This window comes from Thunnus thynnus, chromosome 15 (assembly GCF_963924715.1).
Source record: "Thunnus thynnus chromosome 15, fThuThy2.1, whole genome shotgun sequence".
NCBI classification, from domain to species: Eukaryota; Metazoa; Chordata; class Actinopteri; order Scombriformes; family Scombridae; genus Thunnus; species Thunnus thynnus.
The window spans coordinates 15,172,929-15,191,224 of record NC_089531.1 but is presented as its reverse complement, the minus strand read 5'-3'; the positions used below and the strand labels follow the sequence as shown (position 1 = coordinate 15,191,224).

The window sequence follows — 18,296 nt, the reverse complement described above, 5'->3', positions numbered from 1 at the left end:
TTTTTAAAAAAAGCTTATTTGCCACTTAATATATTTTAATTTTAGCTATTCAGAATGAGATAATTTGTGAGCAGGTATGTACAGTCAGGATTACATTAACCACAGGCCACATTTACTGTCACACACTTCTATATATTAACATGCAGGACAAATGTTATGTTTACAGTAACTAGATTTAAATGCAGGACATAATTCAGGAAGCTAAAAATGGTTTAATAATATGGAATAAAACATTAAAGCACATTCTATGTTTGGAAACTGACCTCACTGTATGGGTGAGTATGAAATGTAAATGCTTGGAAACAGTATGTGACAAAAAAAGCCTTCCACGGGGTGAACTTATTACCTGGAGCTTTCAACTCCAACAGGTGAGGATGATCGTGAGATGCTGTTCAAAGCAAGTATACAAGTATATCAAACATTTAAGTTGTCTGCTAAACCTGGTTATTGGTAGTGATTAGTCAGCGTTAAAGGTCAAAATTAGCGCGGAGAGGAGATAAAATGTGGCATAAATGTAGGAAAATTTCACAGTTTCCTGCCAAGGGCATTTTTGTTTCAAATTTGACATTTTGTTAGTTACGGAAGCCGAGAACGGTCGTGTTTGCAATTATTTGGCCGTTCTCATCTTCCGTAGTTAATTTTACGCTCGTGTTTTTTAACCGTTAGATACCGCTGATAGAATTAGCCTATATGCTAATGATGCTAACAGGTGAACTTCGGGTGTTTTGCTATGATGAATGCTCACAGTTCCGTAGAAATTTCACAGTTGGCGCTTCAAATTTAAGATAAAGATTTACGCGGTGAAATCCGAGAGGAAACTTGACTCATATTCACAAAAGATTTTACATGTAAGTTATGTAAGGATGTACCGACGCCGGTTGGCGCGTGCTAAATGAATTCATAGAACACACCAACAACGTCGGGGCACTTTTCTCTGTATTTTCTTATGTGTGTGTTTGTAAGGGTTAGGCAAGTGGTGGTTATTGTTTGTGTAGGTCTCCAGGAAATGAATGTAAGTCTATGAAATGTCCCCAAAAGTGACCAAGGACAACCTGTGTGTGTGTGTGTGTGTGTGTGTGTGTGTGTGTAGTTCGGGTTAGTGTGTGTTTGGCACTCAAAATGTGAAAACGTGTTTCCGCCCGGTTTCGAACCGGGGACCTTTCGCGTGTGAGGCGAACGTGATAACCACTACACTACGGAAACCTGTAATTATTTGTGTTGAGCCACATCAATTTAAAGGGATAATGCGCAGAAAAATTGTAGGGTATGTAATAGTGTTATTTTACGACATATTCAGAAGAGTGGGAGCCACCGACAGATCGTTACACATAGTAGATCCGGGAAACATTAGCTTCCAGGAGCTAAACCCCGCTAGCAAACACGCGGAGTCATCTGAAGTTTTCATGATTCTCATCGTTGCTTTCAAAGCACCGTGGGACCGTTATTCACTCACGTTCATAACTATTACAGGAGAGAGTGAAGATCTGTTGACTCCGACACAATTACACGGATGGACAGTGGAAAAGTCAAATGGTAAATCGATCTTAGTTTAATATTAAAATCAATTCTGACATACTACAGATCATGTACACTCCACTTTTCAACAGAGCGTCGAAACAGCGCCATCACCCCTTTGACTCCCATATTGTGGCCGAAGACGTTATTGCAGCAACCCTGGTAAGTGAAGCGTCCCAGTCTATTAGTGCAGAGAAGACGCGTGTTCGAGTTGAGTTTCATTCAAAGCAGCTTAAAAACTCCACCAAGCAAGGCAGAGTAGTTGATTATGATTATTACCCCCCAAAAGACAGTGTGAACCATAAACACGGAGAATCAGTTGCATATTTTTTCCTGGCAAAAAACACTGCATCTTGTCGTGAGAGGACATTTCCAATTTATAGCCTATGGTCGTTATTTTTTTTTTTTTTTAAAGTTCTTGCACACCATAAAGTCTTGATGACTGCAGGTGCGTTGGATCGAAAGCTCTTGAATAGAAACCCAAACAATCATGCACTGTCCACTTGACCAAAATGTCGTGTTAAAGTGATTTCAAATGATGGAACAGGATTCTCTGGCTTTCTTTTCAATCTGTAGCTTGTCAGGAAATCAGGATCAGTCAGTCAAGCATCAGTCTTAAGCCAACAACATACCAACCACTGTTCAATGTATGAGTCAGTTTCATTACACCAGCAATAATGTGCTGCTCATCATCTCTCAAGTTGTGGCTTTAGATATTTTTGCAGCTTCAACACAACTGTCCCCACTTTACAACACTTGTCCGTTTACCCAACTTCTGCTCCGTTCTCATTAATGTATGTCCCACTACAATTTGCTCTTGTACCACTCATCCACAAAAAAAAAAAAAAAAAAAGTACTCAGCTCATGTTTACCAACTTTATTATAAGATACAATTTAAAGATGCATCAGCCACTTGCAGTTGAATGTCCCAAAGTCTGTTGATGGAAAAGTCGAATCGTCTATTGTTGCTGCAACATGTTAAAATTATATTTGTAGAGACAGGTAATGTTTGTGTCTTTACCAGAGTATCATGGGGGAGAACAATAAGAGTCAGACAAGTCAGCCATCATTTTTTGTACTTTTATTGTGTTTTCTTAGAAAAACAGCTGTTTTAATCGAAGAGACCGAAGCCCATGTCGTCGTCGGACTCCTCAGACTCCTCCTTCTTCTCTTCCTTCTTCTCCTCCTCCTTGGCTGTAGAGGCAAACAAGATGGTTCATGGTTAACAAATTTTGCAGATTTCACATGCTAGCTTTTGCAGTCAAAGCTATTTTACAGCATTAAGCCTTCAACCAAAAAGATGAGATCAGCTTTTCACAAAGACTTAAAGAGCAGACAGGTTTTCTCTCTTAATAGAGAAAAGTTTACTTTGTTTGCATCACTTGGAGTGGATGACCTTAACTGGTACTTTATTTTACACAGCCACTTTAGTAGCCAACTGTCCCCATCTCTACACCTCCAGTGGGCGAGGAATTTGCAATCAAGGCCTTGACCTGCCTGAATTCATGTCAACTAAAATATTTAATCTTTGTTCAGCTCACACCTACAAAAACTTCTTGCAGTCTGTAATTATAGCAAGTATATCCTTTCTACTTCTGATGTGACACAAACAATGACAATTTTCTACAGAGTGTCAGTTAAGTTCCTCTAAAACTCTCCTCCAATCAAAATCAGATAGATGTTAAATTTATTTACCTGGGGCGTCTCCGGCAGCGGCAGCACCTCCAGCAGCAGGGGCTCCAGCTGGAGCTCCACCTCCGGCTCCGACGTTGCAGATCAGGCTGCCGATGTCAATGCTGGACAGAGCCTACAACACAAACATTCACATTAAATGCTTGCTATGGAGACTGATGCACAGACCTGGATCATTTCAAGACATAACACTATTGAGCTTGTGTACAGTACAGGTCTGTGCTATTAAGTTGCATTGAGCAAACTGCCTCAGTAACTGTTGCAGTAGTGTCAGCAAACAGTACCTGAGTAAAACTGAAATACCAACACAATTCACCACAGTAGTAAAATGCGCTACACAGACCATTTACAAACTAGTTTAAATTTAATATGTACCACCTGTGCTTCAGCCATGTTTATTTGTCATAAGGTTTGAGCATCTGACGCTCTACATACCAATCTTTCAACTGCTCAGTTCACAGTAAGGTGATGTCAAACCCACTTAAACCTTTAACTTAAATAAATGGCAGATAAAAATTTTTTTAAAAAAGCATTTCAAGTGTGAACACAGCCCCATAACGAGTTCCACTAAGTACAAAACCACATCACATTCAGACATGATGATTAGCTACCACTGTACAATACAAACACATTTGAGTCTTCTCCTCGTCGACAGCCAAACCTTTATAGTTAATACAGCATTCATAGTTGAACTGATCAAATGTAAATCCAAAGACAGCACTTCTTGTCTATGGACAAATTTCAGAGCAGCTCACTCCAGCTGAAACCTGACTGAAGGCGACTCCAAAGTAATAGTCCAAGCTTGTCTCTATTTTACTGAGTACAGCAGTAGCATCTCAGATTCTACTGTTGACATTCAGAAAAGGCACCAAAACTCCAGGAACGTAACAAACTTATCTGAAAATCCTCCAAGTTATAAACTCAGTATGTGCAACATCCCATGTGAAATTTCACAACTTTACTCTCCAGATCATCACAGATACAAGAGCAGTTTGTGTATCGTGTGTTGACAAGTGTGTGTGTCCATAACTCACCTTGGCAAACAGACTTGGCCAGAAGGGCTCAACAGTGACTCCAGCAGCCTTGATCAGAGCATTCAGCTTGTCCTCCTGCAGACACACAACACACATTGTTAGAAAAACATAATTCATTGATCTTGAGCTAGTACTGATTTAAGACATTACCAGTACAACAAACTATGACAGGGTAGGAAGAGATCTTAGTAATTTTTTACAAGCTGAGGTTTTCCTACTACTACTTTAGATTAATACTTTAGAATCAGTAAATCAATAGACACGTTGATATGTTTATGTTTGCACATCATTGCAAACTGGATATATTTGGGTTTAAGTGTTGCTTAAGTGAAGTCATTTTCAGTCATTTTTCACTGTTATCTAACAAATTATAGACTAAAACCTATAAAGATTAGTATACAATTAATTACAGATCAATTGCTAGTGAAAATAAGCGTGTTGCCGTCGTCATCTCATTGACAAACTACCATACATACATCCATCATTGAACCCCCCCCCCCCCCCCCCCCCCGCATCCCCTAAACCCTCCATCCCTAATCCCTTCCTCAGGTCCCTTAACCCATCCATCATTAAACATCTCAGCTCTTATTCGTTATTCTCAATTAAACTATCTCCACTAAATCCATATTCTTGTTAGAGTGGTCTTGGTTAATGAAGTTTATGATGTTTGCACATCATTGCAAACCGCATATTTGTGTTTTTAGCTGTCACTGTTACTTAACTGAAGCTGTTTTCTATAATTTTCAGTTATCTAACAAGTTACAGACTAAACCTGCAAATATTAGTATACAATGAATTACAGATTCATTGCAAGTGAAAAATAAGCGCGTGTTGCTGCCCTATTAGTGACGTATGTGAAGATAATTTATTGATTTCTACATGATGTCGCATGCTGTGCCCTGATGATTTTCATTGGTGCGATGTTGTCAAGCATCCACGTGTACCCAGCTGTCAGGATAACACGAAACAACCAACTGTGCTGTTGTGATAAATGAATTTGAAGAGCAGAACAAATAATGTGGAAAAGTTCTGTACTGAAGTTTAGAAAATGCATAGTTATAATTTCTGAAAGTTAACGCTGGACTGATGTGCTGTTTAAGCTAGCACCTCTCTCTGAGTGAATAGGGAATATTAAGACTTGTATTGAGTATTGTATTGAATTATATTATTTAACACATGTGATTAGTGACGTCCCCTGAAGGCAAACTGTAAGTTTAATTCATGAATGTCACAATTCAGACACTTGTTGCCCTGGTAATAGAAACGTGGCCTAACATTAGCAACCAGCATGCCGCCATTTTAGCTGACAGATGGGATTGTTTTGACATCTACACACCTCAACTCTTATTATAGCGACATAATAGTGTCTTATTTTACCAATATAGCACCCGGTCTCTATATTTTTTTTAGAAGAGCTTCCTAGATCAGAGCAGAGCTCCGGAACGTCTATTAGGCTAACGCTAGCTGAACAGTGAGCGGGTGAACCGGGACACTTACGGTGACGGTGACTTCATCGTCGTGGAGGATCAGAGCAGAGTAAATGCAGGCGAGCTCGGACACGGAGGCCATTGTAGATGTTAGATTTTATATTTGTGGCGTCGGATGCCTAAATTTAGCGGTGCTAGTCGCCGGATTGGGGGCCTTAGCTTCGGGTGAAGAACCAAGCACCTTAGGCACGTCAACTTCCTGCAGTGGAAAGGGAGGATAGAGGGCGGGAGCTTGGAATATATACTGTGCGTCGAATTGCGTGTCTGAAACGTCAGGACGCACACAAAATGACGACAGACGTCGCCCGTAATGAATGAATGGATTTTTCTGCTTAATTGATTAAAATTACACACAAACAAAAGCCTCGCTGCTACAGTTACGCACCGGAAAATGTAGTTGATTATTTTTTAAAATAATTTTCCCAATTTTTATCTTTATTTTAATATATTTCTTTATTATAAGGGTATCTTTTATAAGGGTACCTTTTGTCAATTTCTATATCACTAATATATATATATATATATTTTTTTTTTTTCCTTCAATTTATTGTCTTTCATTTATATTTAAGTTTAAATACATGCTTTATATGTATGCTTGTATTTTAAATCAAAGTTAATATAAATTATTGTAATTTAGCAACAAGAACAAAAACAACAAAGTACAATATGTGCATAAGTTATAACAGGAAATCACTGAGTTTTAAATTGAATACTAATTAGTATATATGATCCAAATATGGTGCATTAGACTTGTTGAAGGAGGTAACATGTTTAGAAATTTGATACTGCGCAAGTCTATATGCCTGCTTTGTCGAGTTCCTGCTGCTATAATCACTTGAAATCAAAACTGTGAAGAATATGTACTGATGACAAATGTCTGGAGTTTTTAAAATCACTTCAAATAACATGTTCAGTCAACTTTATTTACATTACAATAAGTAAACCATTTCAAGGCATATTTCTGGTGAATCTCTGCTGGCTGCATTTACACCGGAATAGAAAACCTGCGCTGATCTTTGTAGACAGACCTAATATATCCTCATATCTGAACATGAACTAGAACATAACACAACACAACAACAATCAAAATGTGACAAATGTGTGAATTCAGATGTAGTAATACTTTCTTTAAGTCATATCATTTATAATTTTGCTTCCCAGAATGTCAGTGTCTATTTAAAAACATCAAATGGACCATTTATGGTGAACATATAAAGCTCACAAACAGTTCAAAGAATCACTCTCACATTTGGCACTAACATATTTTCTTGGCCCTGATATGTAAAAAAAAAAAAAAAAAAAAAAAAAAAAATACTCAAGCAGGTAAAACCACAAAACTAGACTGGATGGAAAAGGACAATGTGGCTTTCAGTGGTATCCTTCTGTGTTACAGTGAAGCAAAATTCAGTATTATTTTAATGTGTAGACGGAGCAGGACGCTCAGACTGTTCAGCTCAACAGATTCTAGAACTTTCATCAGACTCTGGAATGCTTAGGCAATTTATATAGTCACCACGGCAACAAACTAGAATCTCCTCTTCTACTGCAGCTCAAGATTCCGGAATGTTCAAGCAATTCATACAGTCACCATGGCAACAAATCAAGAATCTTCTATTCTGCTTCTACAGCAGCCATTAGATGTGGATAGGTGAAAAGTACATTGTTAAAATTCTTAAAGTGATTTATTTGAAATTTCTGACACAAATTTCTGTCATTTTTAAGCCCTTTTTCAACAGGCAGGTTAAACAGTCTGTCATTCTGGAATTTGTCCCAGAATTAACTTGCGTTCGCTTTGTCCACACGATAATTTAGGATAAACACTTTGAAATGTCTACATATTGATACTTTCTATAACAGGTAAATTGTTAACAGCCTTTTTAACAAGGAATTTTTTTAACATAATTTCATATGATTTCTAGAAAAGCACTCCATTTTTTATATTTTTTTTAACTGAGCCAATAACACATCCACTTATGTTTCAGTGCTGCCCAAATTTGCCTATTATATGAGCGTTACTGTAATTATCAATTTCAAATCAATGTCAGATTTCATGTTTATGAAGTCATATGGAATAACAACATAGAAGTGCCTGAAAAAGTAAATGAATAAAGCTGCCTCCTCATGTCAGCCGAAGCCCTTTGTTCAAGGTAATTAAACCCATTTTTAGTGAATATAGTGCTATAACTTTTCAATGCACAGTATTTCTAGCCCTCTGCAGTCACACAGCCGGCTTCAGTTGCCCCTTGACACGAAAGCTAGCTTGTGTGATATACGGCAGGCGTAAAACAAGCAGCTGGATTATGTAGTCTTAAGGATATTTAATGAAGCCTCTCAGATTAACCAAGTAGCTCTTGTTTTGCGACTGCTAGATATATGTATTTAGAAATTAAGTTTCTCAAAGTGGTCTGAACCAGGCTCTCCTCAAAATGTACTCTGCCAGTTAACTGGAATTTGTAAACACAAATGATTAAAATGATAATAATCCCTTTTTGACATTGCAGTTAATATTCTGACAATACAATATTTACAGAGCTTCTCAAGAGGTGGTTTCAGCTGAAAACAGGAGTGCAATTCAATCTAATAAATCATGTTATACTCCTGCAGCTTAGCACAATTTACAAACACCCAAAGCTGGAAACCAAGGCTGAAATTGACCGTCAGTGATATTAACCGGATGGAGTTGTTCCAACAGATGAGGAATAGTGTTTGAAAAACAGGAAGAACGAAATTTATGGCACAGAATGCTCAAAGTTATCACCAATATTCACTATAGTAGAGTTACTGTAGTCATCAGTGTTTGTTTTTTTTTCATACCAAAAGTGAGCAGTGCCTTTTAAACTCAGGTCCATCCATTTCACACCGATCACTAACAAGTTTTTTCAGGTTGTTGCATCGGTTTGAAAAAGATTACAGATTGATCTTATTGATCCTCCGGTCCAGTCACACACTGCAGAACAAACAAAAAAAAAAACCTCTCCGGACTGCAAATGGCAGAAAAACAGATGTTGACCTTTCAAAACACTTTGCACTATGGGATGGGATAAAAAAAAAAAAAAGTCGACAAACCACAAGGATGCGACTGGTCCATTTAAAACTAACTGACCAGAAACAAAAACATTTTTCCTGGTGCCTCTGGACGATTAAATGAGATGAAATCAGTAAAGACCAGCGGACAGAAGACAAAACCAGCAGATACCAAATAATGGAAGCTCGTCTTTCCTCTTTAGTCCTTGTGAGTCTTTCCTTTGGGTTTTTCATCGTAAGAAACTCCATATTCATTTACTCTCGTCTTGTCCACTGGGTAGAGCCTGACGAAAGAGGGAGAGAGAAGCAGAGGGTTGATTATGTTTCATTGTAAACTCAGGAAATGAGCATCATGTGCATGTTTGTGTTTGCACGTGAGCGTACCATCTCTGGTAGAGGTAAATGAGAAACACAACATCATCTCTGAAACAGGCCAGTCTGTGAGATGTTGGCATGGTGATGATGAAGGCAAACACGTCGTCGATGAAGGTATTGAATGCCTGGAAACAATAAATAAATATTAATCTGTTAATTAAAAAACTAATAATCCCAGCACTATTAAAGATATTCAGTGAATGTGACTCAATATTTAGTGATTGATCAATCTGTAGGAATGAAACAACACGCGTCTGAATCCAAAACTTCATCCATTTGTTACCACGTGTTCATGAGCGAATGTAAGCGAATAACTGGAGCTGCTGTGTGTTCTCACCTTGTACATAAAAGCTTTCCAGGGCAGGTGGGCCACAGATTTCAGCTGTTGAATGAAGAACGGAGCAGAAAGTTAGTGAAAGTTTGAAATGATAAAAAATAGAAGTTGAATCAAATACAGAGGATGATAATAATGGAGTTACGTTTCTAGTTTAACTCAAACATTTGCTCTTTTTTTTGGAGTGTCACCATCTTTCACAGAAGTATGAATCAAAATTTGAGTCCTAAAGATACATATACTTTCTTTGTAAAATATTAGGAAACATTAAACACACACACACACACACACACACACACAGCATCTATGAACTGACCTTATAGTTGACAAAAAGTTGAGGAAGCATGAAGAGGAAGCCAAATGCATATACACCTGTAACGGTCAAAATGAGAAGAATTTATTGAGATTATTATGATTATGTCGGTAAAGCTTTTTATTTTCAATCAGATCAGCAACAGCAGATGTAACGATCTACTACTGTGTTAGTGTTACAGCTTACCGTTCACCAAACTGTTGATCAACCATGAGTACCAACTAAAACATGAAGAGAGAAAGACAGTCAAAACAAGTAATACATGGAAAATTGATAACATCAGTATCAAATGATTAGTTATGTTTGTGTTTAAATGTTGTGCTTGTTATGAACACAAACCTCTTGTATCGTAGGTATATCAGAGCGTACACAGCACCTCCAATACAAAGCGGGTACAGGAGGTATGACAGATACTTCATGGCCTACAGAGAAACATAAAAACAGTCCAGTAAATGAATGACCTTATTATAAATCACATGAAAAATAGTACAACTATCTCAGTGGAACACTCACTCACTTTTAGATACCATTATAAGGCTAAGATAAATGATGTTTTTGTGATTTGGATGACCCTTCAAAGAATAAGTTATGTACTATAATGCTGCCCAAGGTGTCACAATTATAGCAAACATTCAGACTTTTTAAAAATGCTCGTCTCCACAGTTTAAGGTGTCACTAGCGCACGTTTTGGTGCTCATATTATATTATTGATTGTTGTAGAAAGTAAGTGTAAAGTAGAAATGTGTCATCACAGCTGCTCTGTTAAGCGTGAGGTGTGTGTGTATGTGAGTGAGTACACTGTGTCTCACCAGAGTATCGTACTCTTCTGTTCTCCTCTCCGATTCATCTAGTTTGCCGAACTGTGTTGCAGAAGAGAAACACACACGCAGATTTACATTTGGCACACGTCTCCTTAGAGTATAAAGCTGCAGTCACAAACAGTATTTGTTCAGTGTAGCATTATCCTCTTAAAGCCATAACAAGGCCTATCACTATATCCATCACAGTTATGGTGTACTCACACAACTGAATCATAATATTTATTTAGTTTATTCATTCATCACAACCTCAAAATGTGGCTGTAATTCCAGTTATCCGCTCTGCACTTTCATTTCAACTCACAGTCATTTAGGAGACAGCTTTATGACAGCAGCATGCAGAGAAAATAAATAAAATTTACTAATAGAAAGCCATGCAGTGAGAGGGAAAACCGTCCTGATGGTCCACATATCAATTCATTTACCATCAACCAGTAGTCAGACACTGCAGAGCATCCTACACAGGCTTGATATGATTTATACTGAGTGCTTATAATACATGGCAGGTAATAAAAAATGAGATTTTCCAGTCACACGCACACAAACCTACCAGGAACGTTGGTTTGCCTCCTTTCCAGAAAACCTGAATCTTAAAGGCCTTCTTCACTTTCCATACCTGCAACAATAAAAAATCCCCACAGATTGATCAAAGACAGTGAGTCAGAGTTATTTATTAGACTCAATCGCGGTTAAATTATCATATCTACCATATGACTGAAAATATTTCCAAATTCAAGTTTTTAAGAATGGCATTACATGAGTTTAAAGTGAGGGAAAATATGATAAAAATAAGTTCTCTTTTCACAGACATCACAAAAGCTTTTATTCTAAACAAGGGTGAATGACTGTATGTGGGCTTGTGTGTTTATGTGCACTTCAAAGTGCTTTTGTGTGTGTTTCCACTGTATTTGTCCTTACCTCAATGATCGAGCCAATGCCAGCAGGTATGAGGACAAGCAGGCTGGTCTGCTCATCAAACAAGTAGAGGAAAATCACTATGGTGCTGAAACACCGCCAAAGCACTGGAAGACAAAACATAAAATGTGATACTGTAGCGGTCTCTTCTCAGGTTACTGAATCTGATTCTGGTGAATCATTTGGTTCAGATTACAATCAGATTTTCTCTAGATAGCATTTCTGTGATTTTCCACTATTAAGCTGTTGATTCACTCAGTTCCAGTACAGGATAGAGGTCCAACAGAACCATTAAAAAACCAGAATCAACCAGAATACTGCACATGTCGTAGCATGTGTTTTTGTTTATACTGCTGCAGGTGAAATATTCAACAGCAGTATTTTGCACATGACTCTTTCCGTTATCTGTCAGCAAGCATGCAGAGCGTCTCTTACTCTGTTTCTCTTTTTAATAAATCTGAGAATGTAAAAGTGAACAGAAAGAAGCACAATGCAACAACTGGCCACACAGTAGTCCAGATTCACCGATTATGCCTGGTTTCTTATAGATTCACTTGTATGTTTTACATACTGTTCATGGTCTATTTAATCAGTCAAAATAAACATCTAGCATGCAGGTAAATCTCTATTCAGGCTTTTCCATCTTTGTAATCTGCTTTACATTTATTCCCTGTCTGATATTGTGTATTGCATTGTTTGAATAGTGTACTAGAAGGCAGAATATGGCATGTTTATTAATTATTCTTCTTTTAGGTTTCCATTAGCTTCCACAAAGTGGTTTCTAGTCTTCCTGGGGTTCACACAAAAACAGAAACAATAAAACAAACAATTTAAAAAAAAATTACAGTGATCAATAAAACATGAAAAAGCAAAACAAGCCAAATATAAGACAATGAAAGTGAAATAACTCAACATATTAAAAAGGTAGACAATAAAAAGAAAGACAACATTGTAAACAAAAATAAGTAGAAACAAAAAACAATAATAATCAAAAAGGTTACAAAACTGCAATAACTGAAAGTAACATGTCAGCAGAGAGTAAAGCTGTGTTCTGTTATGTTGTTTACCTGCTTTGCTTGACATTCCCACCATGCTTTTCTTCTGTTTCCAGAAGCTGATGTCATTCTTGAAGGCCAGGAAGTCAAAGAGGAGCTGCAAAACATGACAGAGTGAGTTTTCTGTCAGTTACAGTTTATTGTTCATAGTTTTATTATCTCTACACCTGTGGACACTTTTGTCCAGAGCAATGTACAAATGAGGTAAACTGCAAGCCACAGTAGATTAAGGAGAAGCCTAAACACTCCATGTTCCAGCTGACATAAGTGCGGGTGCATGAACATTTAAGTGCCTAGCAGCTTTTTACAAACACGTTACCTAAAGCAGACAGTACATAGACTCATCGCTTGCGTAACTGTTTACACTGTATTTAATGGCTCTGCAGTCAGACTTACATGGAAGGCGGCTACAAAGAAAGTCAGAGCCAGGAAGTACAGGTTGGTATCCACAAAGATCCCTTTAATCTCATCAGCATCCTTCTCGGTGAAACCTGCAGCACACAGGGACATAGACGGACACATGATATTAGGAGGGAACGGCTCCTGGACAGAACTGTGTTTAAGTGTGCGGGTGAGAGAAAGAGAGAGAGAGAAAGAGAGAGAGAGAACGTCATACCAAACTGCTGCAGAGAGTAAACAGCGTCTTGCATGTGGATCCAGAATCGCAGTCTTCCCAGAGAAATGGAGTCATAGGAAATGGTCAGAGGAAGCTCCATGGAGGTACTGTTGATCTCCTACAAACACACACACACACACACACACACACACACACCAACATACTTTTGTCAGTTCATCAAAAAAGGATTTTTTTTTCTATAATGAGTTTCTAAGGTATTTATTCAGACACACATTAATATTCTGGTTCCATGCTCTTAAAAGTCTACTAGTGAAATGACAAATCAGACTTTAATCGTCATTTACAATAGGTTTAATGATGTCTTAACACCAGTAAGGTATAATCATCCATACACTGCTTTTTGTAAAGGTTCCTTTCCTTGTTTTTTTCTGTATTTTGCTGCATCTCTGTGATATTCAGTTCAGACTAGGTGTGGCTTTAAATTATTCTGAGGCAGGAAACAATTCATGGCTCAGGTCACTGGAAACAAATCAGATAATCAGATGCCAAGGTCATCATAGCAGCCTTGAATCATTGGGTTATAGTATAACTGTTTGCACTCTTCCTCTAAAAGAGTTCAAATGGAAGATGAATTTAATGCATTTGAAAATCTGCCACAGGGAAACTATCAGTTCCAGAAGATTACATAATATACTTAAAAGTAGTAAGTATATTATGTAATAATATATTTAAAAGTGAAAGCTTACCACGAGGTCCTTGACCCGGTTGCTGAGCTCATCAACAAACAGCAGAGGTAGATACACCATCTTCTTATTATTTTGGAATCTGAAACATAAGACAAACAAACAAAAAATCCTCTGATCAACTCTTGATCTTAAATGAACAAGAAAAACATGCCCAGATCAACAGTATCTTACACTCTGAGGTATCTGTGGACGTCGCTTGGCAGATATTCTCTGTCAAACAGGAAGTGGTCGCCGACAATGTTGAGCGTGAGGCGGGTGCGCCAGTGGGAAACTGGGTGATCTGATGTGGAAGTGGGTCCGCTTCCAGCACCTTCCCCTGCTGCAGGATTACCATCACTCTGTTTCTTCTGCTGGGCCTCGTCTTTCTGACCCTGTCAAGTACGAAGACAAGTACATAGAGAGAATAAATCATTCTTTTTTTGAGGTTAAGTTCCTAATGTCCTACATGTTATGTTCTAATAATGATGATAATAGAGTGTATTTCTAGAAGATTTAAAAAGATCCCACTGTGGGCCTGAGCTTCTTGACGTTCCCGTGTCATTTCTGAAAACTTGATCATTTTCAAAACCCTTACCTGTGTTTGATCCTCTCCGGATATCAGAGAGATCTCAGGCGGTTTAGGGACCATGTATGTGGTGAGCTGAGCCACCAAGTGGACCTGTCGCGGATCCTGCCATGGAGTGAAACCAGCTTGGTGGACGAATATTAGTGCATATAAAGTGCCGTTGTTACGGGTCTTCTTAGGTAGGGAGACATTGACTATCCTGGAAGAAACAGAGAGACAAACAATCAAACACGCCATCTTGTTACCGCTGTACAGGATTTTCAGGATTACAATAAGGCCAGATGAATCTAAACCTAACCTGCAATTACTGTGATGGGCAGTTTATATATACTGTGGGCCTGGTTTATTAATGGTTTATAATGGCTTATTTTTTAATATACTGTATATCAGAATGTGTCTCATGTTTTTTGTCATTTATTCTTTTTTACTGCATTAGTTTTCTACTTTTAACAGTGTCTTCTCTGCCGCTTTATTGTTGTTGTTGTTGTTGTTGTATGTAACTTCTTTTTGCCAACTTGTTTACCTTTGTAAAGCCTCTTTGAGTTCCTTTAAAAATGCTGTATGAATAAAATGTATTATGTTTTCTTCTGCATGCATCACACTGATGATTAACTGCATGGTAATATTAACTATACTATCTGACAAACCCAGAAATATCAAAAGGCATTTAATACCTCACTTTTTAACAGTTAAATTAATGTAGGCAGCACAACTATTATGACATTCTCATATAATTAATGATATTTTTAAAATATTTTTTATATTTTAATCTGAATAACCGTTGGGTTATTTCAGTAATAAACTACGAGAGCTGATAAACTCTGTGTTTAAGTTCAGAGTCCATCAACTATTTTACAACCTTGAATCTGACTTAACCAATCAGATCAGTCGACAAGAAACAATTCATTTTATAAGGTTCCTTACAACACTATTGTATTTTTTCTATTTATTTATTTATTTTCTACAAAAAGCAATAATCCCACTAACCTCTCAAACTTGCTGTTGACATCAAAGTCTTCCTCTTTGTGGATCAGAGTATGTCCTCCCTCTGCGTTGGGACGCAGTGCAGTGTAGATACTCAACTGGTAGACACAGAGAGATATTACAGATACTGATGGAGGGAAATGTGTAACACAATCTGCACAATATCATGACTGTATAAAACCAAACCACCCGCAGACACAAGTGAATTCAATATCCTTCATATTTGGCATCACTGACCTGTAGTTTCGGGTTCCCTGCCAGGAAGGGTGTGATACAGTTGTCACCTTTGGGGCTGTCGCAGGGTTTGGTGTACACTATCCCGTACATCACCCAGCAGGTGTGGAGCACGTACACCACAAACACCCCCACGATCAGACTGGTGAACGATGTTTTCAGGAACATGATGCAAGCGTTGTCTCGTTGCGTTGACTCCCTCGGCTAGCTGAGGAGCAGGGCCATATGTCTGCAAATGAGTCATAGACAGAGGGGTTAGTGTGGAGTAGAGAGTGTAAGTATTTGTTCATCAGTTGGCAGCGGCTTCTCTTATCTCTGGCTGATTAATAACTGGTCATCTGAGAAATTAAATTACACTCCACGGCCGAAAGTATGCAAGTACCCAAATAATACACCCTTACATGGTTGTTGAAGATCTAATTTCCAAATCGGGCATTAATCGCCTCCTCTCTTCTAGTCTTTTCACAAGATTTTGGAGCCTGGCTGTCGGTATTTGCTCCCGTACAGCCACAGGAATTTTGGGAAATAAGGCCAACTACCAAAGGTGTTAAAAGGGGTTGAGCTCATGGCTCGGTGTTGGCGAATCAAGTTCCTCCACACCTAACTAGGAAAATCATTCCTTTATGGTTTTGTGCATGGGGGCATTTTCATGTCGAAACAAGAAAAGAACCTTCCCCAAACTGTTCCCACAAAAATAGAAGCACACTAACAGAGCTGCAACGAGTAGTCAGTTCATCTATTTGTCCATCAAAAGAAAATTTAACTATTTTGATCATTGATTATTCATTTCAATCATTTTTGAAGCAAAAATGCCAAACGTCCTTTGGTTCCGACATCTCAAATGTGACGATTTGCTGCTTTTCTTTGCAATACATGACAGTAAATTGACTATGTTTAGGTTTTGGACTGTTAGAAGTCCAAACTCCAGCAACACTTGTTGTATAATGAACTTCTTTCATCAAGATCAGGCTGAAGGCCACACACTGGTCTCATAATAAATTTGTTCTTTATACTACTAGTATTGCTGGATTTTTGTTACCTCTTTAGCCTTCTTTCCTTTTCCCATGCACCTTAGAGGTGGGTGTAGTTGTGCCAGAAATCCCTACTCTGGTTTCGGATTGTTTGTCAGACAAAACAAACAAATTGAAAGACATCACTAAGGGCTCTGTGAAATAGCCAATGCCACTTTTTCCACTACTTTTTTAACATTTCATTGAGTAAATGATGAATTTACAAAATAATAAGAATATCAATTAAAATAACTATAACATATCCATTAAAATCTTGGACAACATGCTTGAGACAAGTCTTTTCTCTCTTTTGTGTCAAAGCAACAATCAATTTGTAAAGCCTATCAATAAGTACAAGATATAACAGGCCGAGAACATTTGTCAGAACCTGCTCCTCTGGTTTTGTCATTGTTGAATTTTATATCCAGAGAGCTGAAATGAAAGATGAATGACAGCAGGGCCTCATCTCTAGACATAACATTAGAAAGGGGAAGTAGCTGATAGGAATACAGGTCTTATTGTGAACAGGGCGGCCAGTTATTGACAGGAATGTCACACTTCCACATCTACCACATTGATACATTTGCCTGCTGATAAATAGAAACCACTTATTTGCTGTTTGTGGTAATTTACCACCATTTGATTGTTGATAGACTAGAGGCAATTTAAAGCCATTTAACTTGCTTAAACTAGACGAGACAATTGCTATCAAGTTGTCCATATGTTTGCTAATCACGATCAAAATATTTATTTTCTGATTTTTCTTTAAAATCTGCTGTCTTCAACTCATCTCACACAGTGTCACTGTTGCCAATTTTGAAGCTTTTATACTTTTGTTTCTCTCATAACTCGTTGCATCTCATAAACCGTGTAATAAAAGTAATATGCAGACATTAAGGTGAAACAAACCGGTGACAGGACACTCTCAGCTGGATCATCGACTGGCTCTCCGTCCGTTCACGTTACACATCCTGCAGGCTTGTTAAACGTGACATCGTTTATTTAAATCCGTCCGCCGTTTTTATCTGAAGTGTTGCTAGCACGCCTGGCCTCTCCATTCAGGGTGGGAAAAAGACGTAACTGTCGAAAAAAAAAAGTTGTCAGCTATAAGCGTGAGATGGATCTATAATATTTCCGCCATTCACTTCCTGGTTGGTTTCTTTGATGGGATTTGGCAGGCTGGTAACGCGAGACTTGAGGTCACTAAGAGAACACCAGCCCACCAGCCTTACTTTTTTCCAGTCTATGCTTTTCATGGATGCATAAAGAGATGTATATGTGTAGATGTATAAAGAGATGTATAAAAAAGTTCTTTTTATACATCCATGATGCTTTTTTCCCACCCGCATTCCGCTAAGACCCGCCCTACTCTGCCTCTGGTTGGCCAGTGCTCGTTGCCTTCGTTGGTTAGATTGGTTAGATTGAGGCATGAGGCGTGGGATGATTGGATTAAATTAAGAATATCAAGGCCAGAGCCAATCAGAGGCAGAGTGGGGGCGGGTCATCGCAGAATGCGGATGGTGAGGGAAAAAAATAACGCATTTGAATAAAACCGTTAGTCTAAAAAAAAGCAGCTCAAATTACATTGAGATATAGCGACTTTTTTTTTTTTTAGCAA

General features: G+C 38.1%; 2 protein-coding genes, 1 long non-coding RNA gene and 1 other non-coding gene across 7 annotated transcripts; 1 reads left to right on the top strand and 3 right to left on the bottom strand.

Annotated features, from left to right (window-relative positions):
- Positions 1-28: 28 nt before the first annotated feature.
- LOC137198847 (uncharacterized) lies at positions 29-13,214 on the top strand. 4 transcript variants are annotated; one of them, XR_010931697.1, is made up of 5 exons: positions 29-848; positions 1,471-1,533; positions 1,608-1,677; positions 12,619-12,676; positions 13,060-13,214. It is a non-coding gene; the product is annotated as an uncharacterized lncRNA (long non-coding RNA). The 4 variants fall into 4 exon arrangements; XR_010931694.1 differs by lacking the exon at positions 13,060-13,214 and adding an exon at positions 12,949-13,038 and having other exon boundaries at positions 31-848; XR_010931695.1 differs by lacking the exons at positions 29-848; positions 13,060-13,214 and adding exons at positions 855-1,264; positions 12,949-13,038.
- On the bottom strand, positions 1,131-1,203 carry trnav-cac (transfer RNA valine (anticodon CAC)). Its single transcript has one exon. It is a non-coding gene; the product is annotated as a tRNA-Val (tRNA).
- Positions 2,582-5,958, bottom strand: rplp1 (ribosomal protein lateral stalk subunit P1). Its single transcript, XM_067612814.1, has 4 exons — positions 5,739-5,958; positions 4,242-4,316; positions 3,211-3,322; positions 2,582-2,709 (listed from the first exon to the last, which is right to left on the bottom strand). The coding sequence occupies exons 1-4, from the start codon at positions 5,808-5,810 to the stop codon at positions 2,627-2,629; spliced, it is 342 nt and encodes a 113-aa protein (XP_067468915.1). The 5' UTR covers positions 5,811-5,958; the 3' UTR covers positions 2,582-2,626.
- clptm1l (CLPTM1 like) lies at positions 6,631-17,896 on the bottom strand. The gene is made up of 18 exons (XM_067612813.1): positions 17,588-17,896; positions 15,672-15,897; positions 15,438-15,532; positions 14,460-14,649; positions 14,057-14,256; positions 13,886-13,964; positions 13,179-13,296; positions 12,959-13,053; positions 12,575-12,659; positions 11,511-11,614; positions 11,143-11,208; positions 10,584-10,634; positions 10,114-10,196; positions 9,961-9,995; positions 9,778-9,833; positions 9,465-9,509; positions 9,137-9,252; positions 6,631-9,036 (listed from the first exon to the last, which is right to left on the bottom strand). The coding sequence occupies exons 2-18, from the start codon at positions 15,834-15,836 to the stop codon at positions 8,952-8,954; spliced, it is 1,668 nt and encodes a 555-aa protein (XP_067468914.1). The 5' UTR covers positions 15,837-15,897; positions 17,588-17,896; the 3' UTR covers positions 6,631-8,951.
- Positions 17,897-18,296: the final 400 nt, after the last annotated feature.